The 15001-nt window shown below is 38.5% G+C and overlaps 1 protein-coding gene across 1 annotated transcript in view; it reads left to right on the forward strand.

Moving 5' to 3' along the window:
* Positions 1–1894: 1894 nt before the first annotated feature.
* Positions 1895–15001, forward strand: part of trpc5a (transient receptor potential cation channel, subfamily C, member 5a) — a 34108-nt gene continuing 21001 nt past the window's right edge. The window contains exons 1-2 of the mRNA XM_027139966.2: positions 1895–2569; positions 11326–11734. Coding sequence (XP_026995767.1) covers positions 11348–11734 — 387 coding nt within the window. The 5' untranslated portion in view covers positions 1895–2569; positions 11326–11347. The remainder of the gene's footprint in view (positions 2570–11325; positions 11735–15001) is intronic.

The following is a 15001-nucleotide window of genomic DNA, read 5'->3' on the forward strand; positions in this document are numbered from 1 at the left end:
GTAGGAGGACCTTTAGGCCATCACTAACTACAATACAACTTCACATTCCTATAACAGTGATGCTTCTTTTCCAGATGCACTGTACTACTTTTGTGCTTGGTTGAAAACATCATAACACCAATTAGGACCACCTCTCCTCCCAACATCCAAGTACTTTGACCCAGAATGTGACACAGACATGACGGCATAACCTCATGGAATATTCCTAGGATATAAAAACCCCAGCCACTGTGCTGTCAACAAACCTTAGTAAACTTATGAGTATGGGAGGTGACATCATTCAAACCCTCATCATTAAATACTCTATGCCCATGAACCCTCCAGATCTACTCCTTTACTTAAGAAAGATCTATTCATAAAAACCTGACTAAACAAATATGTTTTCAGGCTGGATTTAAGCAATGAGACTGTGTCTGAGACCGGAACACTAAATGCAACGCTATTCCATAACTGTGGAGCTTTGTAAGAGAAAGCTTTGTCCCCTTGCTGTAGCCTTTACTACTTCAGGTACCAACAAACAGCATGCACCTTTTGATCAAAGTAGGCATGGCAGATCATAAAAAAACATTCTCTCAGCTACTGTCAGTTGTAGTATTTTATAATCAATGCTTATATATATGGATGTTGTCTTGAGTATCCACAGGGGGCATTAGTGTGGCAATACCACTTAAATGATAAATGAATTCTGAAGAAAATGTTCACTTCTATTTTACAATATGCAGATGTAGATATTCTATAATATCCTTTTATGAATCATGTGAAGAGCGTTCGAAAAACTCTAGCATCATCCTAAGCACTACTGTATGTAGACAGACACTAATGGGTCCACTACTGAATCTTCAGAAGAACACTAGAGAGTTAATGAGCTATTTAGTGAACATCTGGTCTCCAAGTCATCTAATAGAATTCCACAAGTGTTTTATCTATGTGTTACACATGGTAATTTTATGAGAACTGAGGATTAATAACATTATTTAAAAGGAGGAATGGCATAGAGGGAAAAAAGGTATTTGCTCTACTGTTTGCAGATGGTTTACATTGACAAAACACCAAACACCCTTATCCATAGGAGCTTACATTTATGTTCTGAACTAACAACCTTCTGATCAGAAGTCAAACATGTTAACCACTGAGCACCCACTACTAACCTACAAAAACATTATATGCATCACACTTAAGAATGCTCCAGAGATGATCCAGTGCTTTATCTGCTGGCTGTTACTGTGTCTGGAGAAAAGTGTTCTCATCATTGGTGTGTGTGTGTGTGTGTGTGTGTGTGTGTGTGTGTGTGTGTGTGTGTGTGTGTGTGTGTGTGTGTGTGTGTGTGTGTGTGTGTGTGTGTGTGTGTGTTTGAGGGTGGGTGTATCCCAAGGCTGCTGTTCTGTTGGCAAGTGTGACAGCAGCAGCAGAAAGACACACAAATACACAAACATGTTGCTCTCTGATTTATAGTCTGCTCCAGCATAGCCATATGAACAAATTAATGCTATATGCCTGTGTTGTTTTCCAGGAGATCTGAGATTATAAGCAGTAAATGCACCTGCACACAAATCATCATTTTGACTGAGAGAAAACAAAAAATCTACATACATCCTCACCCATATGAAATACAAGTACAAACATGCATACTAATGACTGTGCCAGCCCTGCTTACATCACAATAAGAGGGTGTCAGTTTGAGAATGTTTGAATTTGAGGAAGCAGCCTTTTTTGAGCATGTTTAATGCCATTATCACCCCAGATGAGATGATGACCAGCTGTTGTCAGATTTAAAAAAAAAGGCTTTAAAGAAGTAGGGAGAAGGCATGCTGACAAGATGGGCAAAAACAACTGAATGTGGTGAAGGGGAGGTGGACGTACAGAGAGGGGGGTATTGAGGGATGCTGCAGAGAGGGAGGGGACACAGACAGAGAGACAGAACAGGGGAGGAAAAAGAGAGTAGGAGGAGGGGATCAAGCTGAGGAGAGAAAAAGCCAGAAATGAGTGAACAACCAGAAGGAACAGCATAAGAGAAGGAATAAGAAATAGGGAGACAGAGAGAGAAAGAAGGAGAATGATGTAGAGCAATGGAGAACACACTCCTTCTGGCAACCATGACAACCGAGGCAAGTGCACACCAAACACGGTGGCTATGATACGGGAGAACATGGAACGAAAGAAAATGGCAAGAGCAGCTGATAATGGCCACCAATGTGAAGGATACTTCTTCTTTTAACCCAAATCATTTATGGTGGATTTTTTTTTTTTTTTCATCCTTCTGCTTTTTTGACTGTGTTTTTTCCTTATTCGGTCTATAGTGGTGAAGAGGTGTGGGGGTGAATGGAATGCTTTCTATTGCTGGCCATCACAGAGTGCTTTCCTCATTTTCATGGAGAAATATATTTTTAAGTAAAAGTACTTCTATCTTGATGGAGTTTTTTTTTTGGATTTCCTGAGATGGGCTTAGCCTCACTCACATCACATGTTTCTCTTTTGGAACAAAAAAGCCAAACTGGAAATCACAACTCATCCTTTTCAAAACTGCACCGAAAATCAGAAGAGGTGAACCATGTAAAGATAATGTCTTTGGGTGAGTTCACATTTGCAACCTTGTCTAAGAAAATGTGAAATGTGTTGTTTCAGCCTAAGGCTCAAAATGTCTTTCCCCTGCAGTGTGTAAATGTGTGAATTTTATTGTCTGAATCAACTTACAGCATTTAATAAATTGCACTAACATATCAAGTGAGTTGCACTCACTTAATTCCTAACGGGATTTAGGTTAAAAAAGATTTGCTGTGGGTTTGTGCAACCCACAGCAAGACAAAATACACTGATGTTACACCAGTTTCAATTTACCCTGCAATATCCCCTTATCCAAACTGAGCAACAGCAGCGTTTGCTGTCTGTGTTACTTCAATACAGACGATTCTACTCAGGGCTTTTAGGGACAGATGACCTCTCTCACTCAGCAACCTTTTCAGTGGACACAAACACAATTAAGTGCTGCACTCATCAGTGACTCTCAACCAGTGATTAACAACGTTATGCCTGAAGACCCAAAATTATGGGAGGACAAGGAATAGACTAGGCATCTTTCTGTAAATTTTCAGTGAATATAATCAATTAATATTGGCTAAAATGAGAAAGATGGATACATACAAAAATGCTGTTAAGAATTGTTTTGCATCAGTTCACTGCAACAAAGTGGATTGATCTGTCTGAAAAAAAAAATCACTAAAACAAGGAAGGTTATGCCTTTCACACAGTAATTAATCAGCATAATTGCTGCTCCTGCAACTTCAACAATTAACTAAATTACATCTGCCAAAAAATGAAATATGGGTTAACCTGTGACAGCTATTTTTTAATGCTATTTTCTGTCTTTTTTCTATGACACTGAAAAATTGTAGAATCATCAGAGTGTCAATGATGATATAATCATAGTTGCTTGTTATATGGATGGTGTGTTTCTTTATGTTAATCTCTATTAATACATTTCAAATACAATCACTGAAACTTCTTAGTTGGTAAAATTCTAACACAGTAATAAAACAAAACAAATCCAAAACAGACTGTAATCACGTCAAATAGGTTCAATAACTATTTTGGGGCAAAGTACATAATTAAAATAGACCTTTCACATCTGACACTAGTTCTTCTAGATACAATGGGCAGAAATGTCCACTGCGTGTTTGGTGGTGTAGAATGACAAATGTTGTAGGCCTAAGGAAAGGTAAAAAAAAATCATGTACTTCAAAAAGACACAGTGTACAGTCCATGATAAAGACACACTGCTTAGTGTCCTCTGTTCTGGAGGACATTGTGTTTTTAGGTAACAAATGACCAGCATGCACTATTAAATTAAAGACTAAAACACCAAAGAAAGATTCCAAGGTTTTACTACCCACCAGTCTGCTCTAGGTGTGAAATCTCCATTTGAGAAATATAATGAAGGTCTGCTGTCATTCTTCATGCCTCTGTACTGCAATACTGGAAAGACAACGCTATGGAAAAAATATTTATTTCAGAAATGCCTTTTGCTCTAGTGACACTACAGAAGCCATCACCTGATGACCTGATTCTAACTGAAATCAGGAGCACTGAAGCAACATTAGTTTTCACTTTAGTTAGTCAGCTTAATGTAAACAACAGGTCATTTACCTGTCTGTGACTTTAGGGTGATGATTGCCAGATGGGTTTGTTTGAGTATTTCAGAAACTGCTGAGCTCCTGGGACTGTCACACTCAACAGACTCTACAGTTTACATAAAATGGTGTGAAAAACAACAACAAACAAAAAATAATCCTGCTATTGGAGGGTCTGCAAACTGAAACAACTTGTAGGTGAGAAAGATCAGAAGAGAATGATTAGACTGATCTGAGCTGACAGGAAGTCTGTATTAAATCAAATAATCACTCTTTACTCTTTACTTTACTGTGGTGAGCAGAAAAGCTTCTCAGAACACGCAACACACCAAAACACACACTCATGCAAACTGGATATTTTTTCAACTTAAAACTGATGTGTGTGAAAATCCCAGGTGATTTTCTCAATTTCTCAATCTCACCAACAATCATGCCACAACTAGTCACAGACAGAACATTTCCCCCATTCTGATGTTAGATGTAAACATTATCCGAAGCTTTCAGCCTGTATTTGCTTGATTTAATATATTGTGCTGATGCAGCCTAATTGGCTGATTAGATATCTGTAGATATACAGGTATTCCTATTTAAGTGTACAGTGAGTGAATATTCAATTAGAAAATAAAATGTTCTAAGGAAGAAAGGAAGAACACTAGGATTCCTTTCTGGCTCTCCCATGCATTTCCTACCTACCTAATTAACACCTTAGGTTGAATACAATCTGCTTTTCACCACCATTTAGATTTTAGCTAAGCTTAATAGCCAATGCATTCTCTGTGTGTTCTTTTCTTCCTTTCAAATGGTGCATTTGATATGAATCCTTAGTTTCTTTGGCTGAAACACTGACCTCTTGTTGGATGGCAATAAAAAAATTGCATTTTTAGGCACAGCAAATGTATACGGCATTTTTTTTAATTGGTTCACCTAAACATCTAATGAATGTTCAATCATGCACATGGGTGGGCTGTTGTCTGCTTGATCTCTGCTGAATAAAAAGCCACAGTGATGATTCTTGTCAACAATACATGAATTAAACACAATATACAAATGGTTTGGGCATTGGCCTTCATACCTATGTTTAGATGCAATAAAAATAAGAACTCGATTAACATTTAACATGAGAGATAAACAATGGAGTAGCAAGCCCCAAACGAAAGCTGTCCACAGAGCCCTTGAATAATTAATCCCTTCTTTATGATGCCATCACACCACATTAGCCAGAAGCAATCACCAACCAAAGAAATGAATAGAATCCTGCAGAACACCTGTGATCATAAAATTATCTATAGGTCCCCCCAGTTTTCAAGAGATTCAATTAACCAGTTTCAACCAAAATTATCCAAAGCTTCAGGTTGCTCCAGATTTTTTGGTATGTTAATGAGAATGTAGACAAAATGTCTCCATCTCTCTCTCTCTCTCTCTCTCTCTCTCTCTCTCTCTCTCTCTCTCTCTCTCTCTCTCTCTCTCTCTCTCTTACTCACTCACTCTCTCACTCTCTACTGTGCAGAGTGCATGCATGAAGAGCTTTCTGGTGTCTTGCCATACAATTTTATACATTGATTTCTTTCCTGAACATGTTATTTTATTAAAAATTAAAACCTGCAGGTAAACATGAGATAGTAGTAACTGTAAATAGTTTGTGAGCGAGTGAGAACAAATGAGACCCCATGGCCTCTGAGGCCTGTGGGGAGACACTGTCAGCATGGTGTCAGTTGTGTGCTGGAGGGTGAAACACTGCTGGACGATGCAAGTCAGGTGTAATTTATATCAGTGGTAACGCTCATGGGAAAGCAAAGTCTGATCAACATTAGGACTGAAAGTGGAATTGGATAAAGTTGTCCTACTTCACAAACTTTGGCAGCACAATTAAAACAAGTCCTCTTGGCTGTAAGAACGCCACAGTAGAAACATTTTCAGTCCTATATGGTACTGGTGTTACAGGCAGAGAACACATCAGAGGGGATCAGTTCAGATTAGACGAGCAATTTCTCTAGACAACTCAAAAACACCGCACCAACAGATGGATCTTGGGTTTGTGTAGCGTACACATATATGTGAATACCCAAACCTGATGTGTTAAAGGCATCTTAAATAGTAAAAATAAATTCTCTCTTTTTGTGTCTCAGTCTCAGTCCCCCCCCCCTTGCATTGTTCTACTGCTCCCCATCTCTCTTTCTGTGTGTCAGTGCCTGCTCTTTATGTTTCAGTCAATGCCCTCTCTCTCGCTGTGCATTGTAAACCCCCCCGCCCCCCCATCTGCCTGTATTTTGCCCCCCTCTATGCTGCTCTTTCTCCTCACAAAGTAATGTTTTTTAACTACCATTTTTGGCCACAGGCAAAGGCTTGTTTGGTCCACTGAGGGCTTTGCTGTCTGTTTCCTGCAAATGAGTAATTCCTCTTGCTGAAACACACACATTGGCATTGCTCTACCCACACAGATTTCAGGCATATATAGTGGTACTGGTTCTGGTCTTGGATATCTTCACAAGTACAATGAATCAGTGGCATTAACCCTTTCCCTGCATTGCCCACGCTTTTCCTAAGCTCAGCATCTATTGTCAGTGTCTACTGTCCACTGCATTTTGTGTACAGGTTTGTACTGGCTTACCAAACTATATAAATGGACATATTTTAAAAGAAATTTTAAATCTATGACTCTATACCTATAGATCAGCTTTTCAGATCATCTGTGTATTCAAATTAATGTTACTATTATACTGTGAACAATGACAAATCATTAAAGATCCAGGTAAAATCTGGAAAGCTGAAAAAAATATCTATATGTCAAGATTTTTACACAGGGAGATCAAAGAAAAAACAGTGTGCAGCAGTAAATATGATCAGATGAGTAGCTGCAAGTAAACACCATAATTGAGAATTTGTACAGTAAGCTTGCAGTGTTTGGATTGGCTTGTTTCTCCTGCAGCTGCAAAACAGACTGCAGTACATTCATCTGCATTCACTAGCTCACTGCCCAAGCAGAAAAGCAATCAACACACACTTTAATGCTAGTAGGGGAAAAAAAACATTACCATCCATCATGTTAGGAATATGGGTCAGACCCACTGAACCCATTCTGTATTCAACAAACATCTGAATGCTGTATTCATCTTCTGACAGCTACTTATAAGTCTAAGGAGTGTATGGTGGTTGTGTGGGTGTATTTGTGTGGGGGTATTGGTGTGTGTGTGTGTGTGTGTGTGTGTGTGTGTGTGTGTGTGTGTGTGTGTGTGTGTGTGTGTGTGTGTGTGTGTGTGTGTGTGTGTGTGTGTGTACGTGTGTGTGTACGTGTGTGTGTGTATGAGTGGTTATGTGTGTGTGAGAATGGATGTTGGTATGTGGGCAAAAATTAATGCAAATTCAAGCAAACACACAATGGCAAAGCTTTCTTCAATACACGTGCCTCAATCCTGAGTAGACCTATCATATATGTATCATCCCTGGTAATAATTTAAAAGAAGAATCCATTGACTGCAATTTTATCAACTAGTTTTATGCAAATAAAGTATAAAAATCTCCATAAGGCAAATTTTGGAAAAATAAACTGCTAAATCAAGCACCTTTAGTGGTATCAGTTTAAAGAGAATCGTTCACTGTGCTCCCTTTACGTTCACTTTTCCCTATGAAAACCTCAACTTGCAGTCGGATGATAATTCATAATATAACTACCAGGGTAATGCTTTTCGTTTTTTAATGAGTAGTATGTGAATGTGTATTTAGTTGAATGAGGAAATTCTATTTTTGTTATATCTAATTTAGTTTCCACAGATTTGATCAACAATGTTAGCTTATTAACTGCTCAAAGAAGGCTTGCTTATTGCTAATTATTTGGCCTTATACTACAATCATGATTTAGTAATCCTCAGGAGACTTTTTTTTTTGAAGAAATTTGTTCATTTAGTGGCTAGTTTGTTATTTTGCTGACGGAAATGCTGTGTATTTAAGAAAATAAACCATTTTAAAAGGTTTATCAGCATTACCTTCTTTTAAAAAAGAAACTTTTAAAAGTCATTTGTTTAACCACTGAATGTGCAAGCTTATGACTGCACAGTGATTATCTGTTAGTAGGTCTGTGTATCAGTTCTGCAAGAAGATCAACAGCAAGCAACATGATCACACTGATGATTTTTGTTTTTCAACATATATTTAATGAATATTATGAAAATAAAAATAATATACCTAGCTAGAGAGGATAAAGTTCAGGAATTTTAAAGGAGAGATATTTTTCTTCTTTTTCCCAACCTTTGTGGGGAAGAAAATGTCATCATTGGGCACACACAATTCTGATGTACATATACTATTCACTGCATAATTCACTCCATAATTCCCCTTTCTCTCTCCCAGTCCTTGCAATATGTCTTACAATAGAAATATTTCTGTATTTCACCATAGTGTCATGGACATTTAAGAAACTTCCTTGACAGACTACCAGAGGGCAACCATCCATGTTTGAGTTTACGTCTTCTTTAGTTGTAGGTGTTCAGTTTGGGCACCTGTTTTGTGTTAAGTTATTATTCGCCTTATTTAAGTTACTGTTTTTCTACAATGTCTTGGAATAGCTACTGTAATTTGTACAACACTGTAAATAAACTCATTTGTATCCACCTCCAGCCCTGTTTTGTGACAGAAAGCTATCCTAAAACATGAGGTTGCCACATGGGATGTCACCCCACTTCCTGGTTTTGTGGAGGATGTTACATCATCCCACCCTGCCCCATCATAGTAGCTGCTCTGCCTCCATGCTTGGTTGAGGAAGTCACTCTGCCCACAAAACCTCCTTGCTTTACTGTGTCCTTATTCCCTCTTTGGCCTTGCCATGTACCTCGCTCCACCTTGGGCCTCATTATATATTTCACTACACCACTGGGCCTCGCCATGTACCGCGCACCCACATTGGGCCTTGCTATGTATAGTACTTCACAGTACTGAGAAGGTCTCCATTTCTGAAGGTCCACTTAGGGAAAAAATTTGCAGGTGTGCTGCGGTATCAGCTTTAACTCCTTTTGGACTCAACTCCTTAACTCAACTTGGGGCCTTTATGTATCAGACTTGTTTTTCCAGAATATCTCATAGATGCTTGATTTAGATCTGGGGAATTTTGAGGCCATGTTATTTCCTTGAGCTCTGTCATGTTCCTTGGACCATTCCGCAACAATTTTTGAAGTGTGGCACAGTTTACTATCCTGCTGAAAGAGGCCAGTGTCATTTGGGAACACGATTATTATGAAAGGGTGTAAATGGTCAACAACCATATTTAGGTAGATGGTACATGTCAAAATAACATCTATGTGAATGCCAATATGCAATGTTTCTCAGCAGAACATCCACTATATTGCTTTCTTCTCCAGGTAAATGTACACATACCCAGCTGTTCACATTATGTAAATGAAAAAATGGGTAATCTGAACAGGCCACCTTCTTCCATTGATCTATGGTCCAGTTCTGATGCTCACATACCTATTGAAGGCATTTTCAGTGGATGACAGTGGTGGTAATATGACCAGGCTACAGCTACACAGCCCCAGACCCTGCACTGTGTGATTTACTGTACAGTATGTTCTGAAACATTTTTACCATAGCCAGCATGAACTTTTTTTTATCAATCATCACTAACTGATTCTATAGTATACAATTATAAAGGAAAAATATTTATAATCACGTTACCCTGGTCACCCAGGAAAGGATGAATTCCCTTTTAAGTCTGTTTCTCTCAAGGGAGTTTTCCTTGCCCTTGCCCCCATTACCTCTTGCTCATTAAGGATTCATTTAAATCTATATCTGGATTTCTGTAAAGATGCCTTGAGACAGATGGCCATTGTAAATAGTGCTATAACAAGTAAAACTGAATCAAACATTTTTGAGTGATATATAGAGGTGACAGAGATACTCTGCCAGTATTCCCTATCATACTTGTGTCAGTTTCACATGGAAGAAAGAGTGGGTGTAGCATGTTTATCAGGATCAAACACACAACTCTCTCAATCCACTTATCCTAATTCAGCCTTCTAAGGAGGTATCAAACTGGGAGGATTGCAGAACAAGCACAAAAGAAAGATGGGGAATGGACACATTTTGGATCAATATCACTGCGGATCCAAACAGCTACTCCTTCTTTAGAAATGTATTTATATTCATATGTGAAATGAATGGGTTTTCACTGCAATACAGATTCCTCCTCTACTTGCTTTAATATGTACAAGACAGTTCTCAAGGCTTGACACTATATTCCATATTCCCATATTTCACTTCCATGAAATACCCATAATAACCAGTTAAAACCTTGTTTTAATATTTATAAAGTTATACATCCTGTAACAATATAGTACAATGTACAGTATAGTTCACATTAAAGTCCATAAAACAAATAAAAGTCCAATAGAAAACAAACAAATAAAACAATATAACTAAAAGTATATAAAAAGCAAAATAATAATAATAATAATAATAATAATAATAATAATAATAATAATAATAATAATAATAATAATAAAGAACTCTATTAAAATCTCATAGTCGATGCCAATTCATTGCTGAAAAAAAAATTCGCTCGAGAATTCCTACATATTTTCCATAATAGTTTGTGTTACAATTAAATGATTTTAAGCTTTTATAAGATAAACATTTTTCTACTGTTCTGCATTACCGGTTTTCTAAAAATGTTTTCTAAAATATATAAAAGGATGTTGCATTGTGTTCCTCTCTTTCTAGATTCACAATCATGTTGCAGAATGTTCACTTTCTTATTTAACTCTACAAGGTTTCACACAGTTATTGCACCCAGTGGTCAAAAGTGGAACTGCAACAAGCACTAATAGCACTAACATTTTCAGTAGAGGAGGAACAGCAGACAGAACTCTTAATAATCATGATCACAATAAATGATTATAATCACAATAAATGATTATAATCATACAATCGAATTGTAGGTGTAGCCAAGGAAGAAGTGCAGAGAGTGTGTGCATGATACATACACTGAAACCCATGGAGAATATATTGTTAATATAAACTATTACAAATTAATATTGTCTTTATTTTATCTCTGCGCAGTTTAAAGATCTTATTCATGGCAGTATCTGTGGATCATGAGCCTGCGTGAACCCAAATGTTTTGGGCACTACAATTTATAGACTTCTCTGCTAAAGAATGGTTTATGTATCAGTCAGTCGAAATGTAACTTATTCTTTGTTTCTTTTCTGTCCAGATTTCTGAGACCTAAAATTCTCATGAACCTCATGGCGCAGCTGTACTACAAGAAGGCGAGTTATTCGCCGTACCGTGACAGGATACCACTGCAGATTGTGCGGGCAGAGGCCGAGCTCTCAGCAGAGGAGCGGGCCTACCTAAGCGCAGTGGAGAAGGGGGACTATGCAGGTGTAAAGATGGCTCTTGAACAGGCTGAGATCTATTATAATATTAATGTTAACTGCCTGGACCCACTAGGACGCAGTGCGCTTCTAATCGCCATTGAGAATGAGAATCTGGAGGTAATGGAGCTGCTGCTGAGTCATGGTGTGCATGTGGGAGATGCTCTGCTCTATGCCATCCGCAAGGAGGTGGTGGGTGCAGTAGAGCTGCTGCTATCCTATAGGAAACCCAGTGGTGAAAAACAGGCAAGTAACAACATGTTCATTTAAAAATAATGAATAGTGATTGCTTGTGTTCCATTGCAGCTGGAATAGGTCTTAACACCATAAAAAAGAAACTCTCGCTTTGGAAGTGCAGATCTTTTATACATAATATTTTCAGTCCTAGAGAGCAAGAGAAGAAAAATAAGAAGCTCTAGACCAGTGGTTCTTAACCTTGTTGGTGGTACTGAACCCCGCCAGTTTCATATGCCCATTCACCGAACCCTTCGTTAATTGGAAAAATATAATATGATTTTTTTCAAATTCAAAACATAAGTATATATTTTACTGGTGCACAAAATGGACCGTGCATCACAACATCACTGTGTTCAAAGAACAAAACCATTAAAACACGATTTTCACACAAAAACAAAAACATCATAATGAATATTTACTGCAAATCAGTGTGACTTCTGCTGTTGCCTTTCCGAGACCAGTTCAGAAATGCGTGGATTCACCTTGGCAAGTGCCACTCTCATGTCATTTTCGCAACAAAGTCTGTTCCTTTTCTTCGTTTTTATGTCCAGCATCCTCGAAAATGATTGCTCGCAAAGATATGTTGTAACAAACGGTATGAAAATCTCCAGAGCTTTCTTAGCAATAACAGGGTACGTTACCATTTGTTGACACCAAAATGAGAGCGTTGTTGTTCTGAAGAGTTGCTGTTGGACCTGGCTCTGCTGAATTTCAATGATTTCATCCAGGTATTCATCATTGACATCTGTTGTCTCAACACTAAACGTGAACGGCTGTCTCACCCATGCTGGATAAGACTCTCTTGTAGGGAAGTATCCGTCGAGAGACTTTGCAAGCTCATCTAAGTGCGTGGCAATTGCTTTCTTCAGTTCCGCGAGTAAAGAAATGTCTCTAATTCCAGATACATCTTCGATCTTACATACACAGTTGTCTAGCAGGGGAAAGTTTACGAAGTTATCGTTCTCTATTCATTTCCATAACGGTAGCTTTTTTTGAAAAGCCTTCAGGTTTTCTTCCGCTTCGATGATGTTGACTCCACCTCCCTGCATCTGTTGATTGAGATGATTGAGAGCTGCGAAGATATCAGCCATGTACGCTAAAATGAAAATGAACTCCGAATTTTTGAAGCAATCTGCATGAAAATGTTGGTGCTCTTGCAAAAACAGAGCTAATTCCACACGCAGGGCAAAAACACGACTCAGCACCTGTCAGAACATTTCTTTACACAGCTCACTGAAGATGCGGTGCCTCACGCACATAGTTCACGCATTCCACTACAATTTTTAATACTTCTGCCAGTGTTGGAGGTAAGGTTTTTGTTGCCAACGCATGCCTGTGCAGAATACAATGCATAACAATGATGTGTGGTGCATCAGCTTTTACTAGCGCACCAAAACCGGACTTTCTTCCCAGCATGACTGGAGCTCCGTCCGAACAAACTGCAGAAACCATATCCCACGAAAGATTGTTGTCTTTGAAGAAGTCATCCACAAGTTTCTTCACATCGGCTGCCTTAGTTGTTGTTGTAAGAGGCTTACAAAATAAAAAATCTTCCTTTATCGAGTCGCCTTTCACATAGCGCACGAATACAGCAAGCTGGCTTAGATTGGAAACGTCTGTGGTCTCGTCGAGTTGAAGGCTGAATTTTGCCGGGCTTGAAATCAGATCTGCAACTACTTGAGCCAAGATGTCTTTGCTCATGTCCTCTATTCTGTCACTGATGGTGTCATTTGAAAGAGGAATTTGGGATAACTTAACTTCAGCCGCTTTTCCCAGCATGATATTCGCCATCTTCAACACAGCTGGTTTTATGAGTGTTTCACCAATGGTGTGTGGTTTGCCCTGCTTTGCGATCAGGTAAGCAACTTCGTACGATGCTGTGAGGATCGGTTTGTTGATGGGTACAAAGCTGAGAACAGGCAAAGTAGCCTTTTCATCGAATCTGTCTCTCTTCACCTTGAATTCAGCGAGCGTTGTGTTCTTGTATTTTCCATCTCCATGCAGCTTAAGGAAGTGTTCTCTTAGTTTTGCCGGTGCTAGACTAGACTTGCTCAACTTGGCATTGCAAATAATGCAGATAGGACGCTGACTCCCATCATGTTCCGTTATACATGTGAATCCATATTGTACATATTCGTCTGACCACTTTCTTTTTTTGCTCGACATAGTTAGTATGAATGGATTAAAATATTAAGAAAGAAATCACACGACGTACCAACACGACAGTCACAAGTCAACTACTGGGTGCACCAAATTTCCTGCAGCACAGATAGGCCAAGCGATGTTGCATGATCACCTGCAGCCAATGATGGCCAAGGGGGACGTGTCATCACAAATCATATGAGTCGGGTGCGTCTTATCCTCCGCCGAACCCCTAAGTCTGACTCACCGAACCCCTGGGGTTCGATCGAACCCAGGTTGAGAACCACTGCTCTAGACTGAGTGATTCTTTTCAGTCTAACTGTAAAATCAATCTGGAATAACCTTTTTTCTATTTCGTGCAAGTGGGCAGTGATCGTTGAGGGTGATTTCAAATTTACATAATACATAATGGCTGATGCCATTATCCAATGTGACTTTTAACTGAGAAAGGATGCAGCTGAGCAGCTGAAGTTGAACAGATTCCTTGCTAAAAGACCGAACAGTAGTTAATTGTTAGATTTAGGAGAAGTTGTCTTCTTGACAAAACCATGAATCCAAGAAGGTGTCTACAGTTGCAGAACCAAATATCCAGTTGCAGAACCAAATATCCAGAGTACTTTTGTTAAATTTAGAAATTCTTTCTATAGACCTCTACTGCCACAAATCTCCGTTCAACCAAATTTTCATAAGATAAACACACTAAAAACAAAAACTTGCCTGCCTCTAAAGATTCTGTCACAAAACTTTAATATAAGGCTGATTAGATTGAGTGTCATAAAGTATTCGACTTTGACTTTTCTCTGAAATGGAAACAACCTTAGACAGAATTCAGCAATCAAAAAGTCCAAAGGAATCATTTCAATGTTTATTCCAAAGTACTTGCACATGATATTACACATGATAAACATCCTATCTGTCATATTTAATTTGAAGTCAGATGTTACGTCAAAAATAAAGCAAAATCAGCTTTATATTAGACACATTCATCAAATTCCAAAAGCATTTTTCCAGGGCATTATATTGAATGCTTTCATTAAGTTAAATTTCTATTGTACGGACATATATTCCATATATGTAAGTGCAGGTTTTGCTGTTAGGTAGTATATGCTACTTTGACGAGTCTGGTCTGTTCTG

The sequence above is a fragment of the Tachysurus fulvidraco genome, chromosome 21 (genome assembly GCF_022655615.1).
Source record: "Tachysurus fulvidraco isolate hzauxx_2018 chromosome 21, HZAU_PFXX_2.0, whole genome shotgun sequence".
In the NCBI taxonomy this organism is placed as follows: Eukaryota; Metazoa; Chordata; class Actinopteri; order Siluriformes; family Bagridae; genus Tachysurus; species Tachysurus fulvidraco.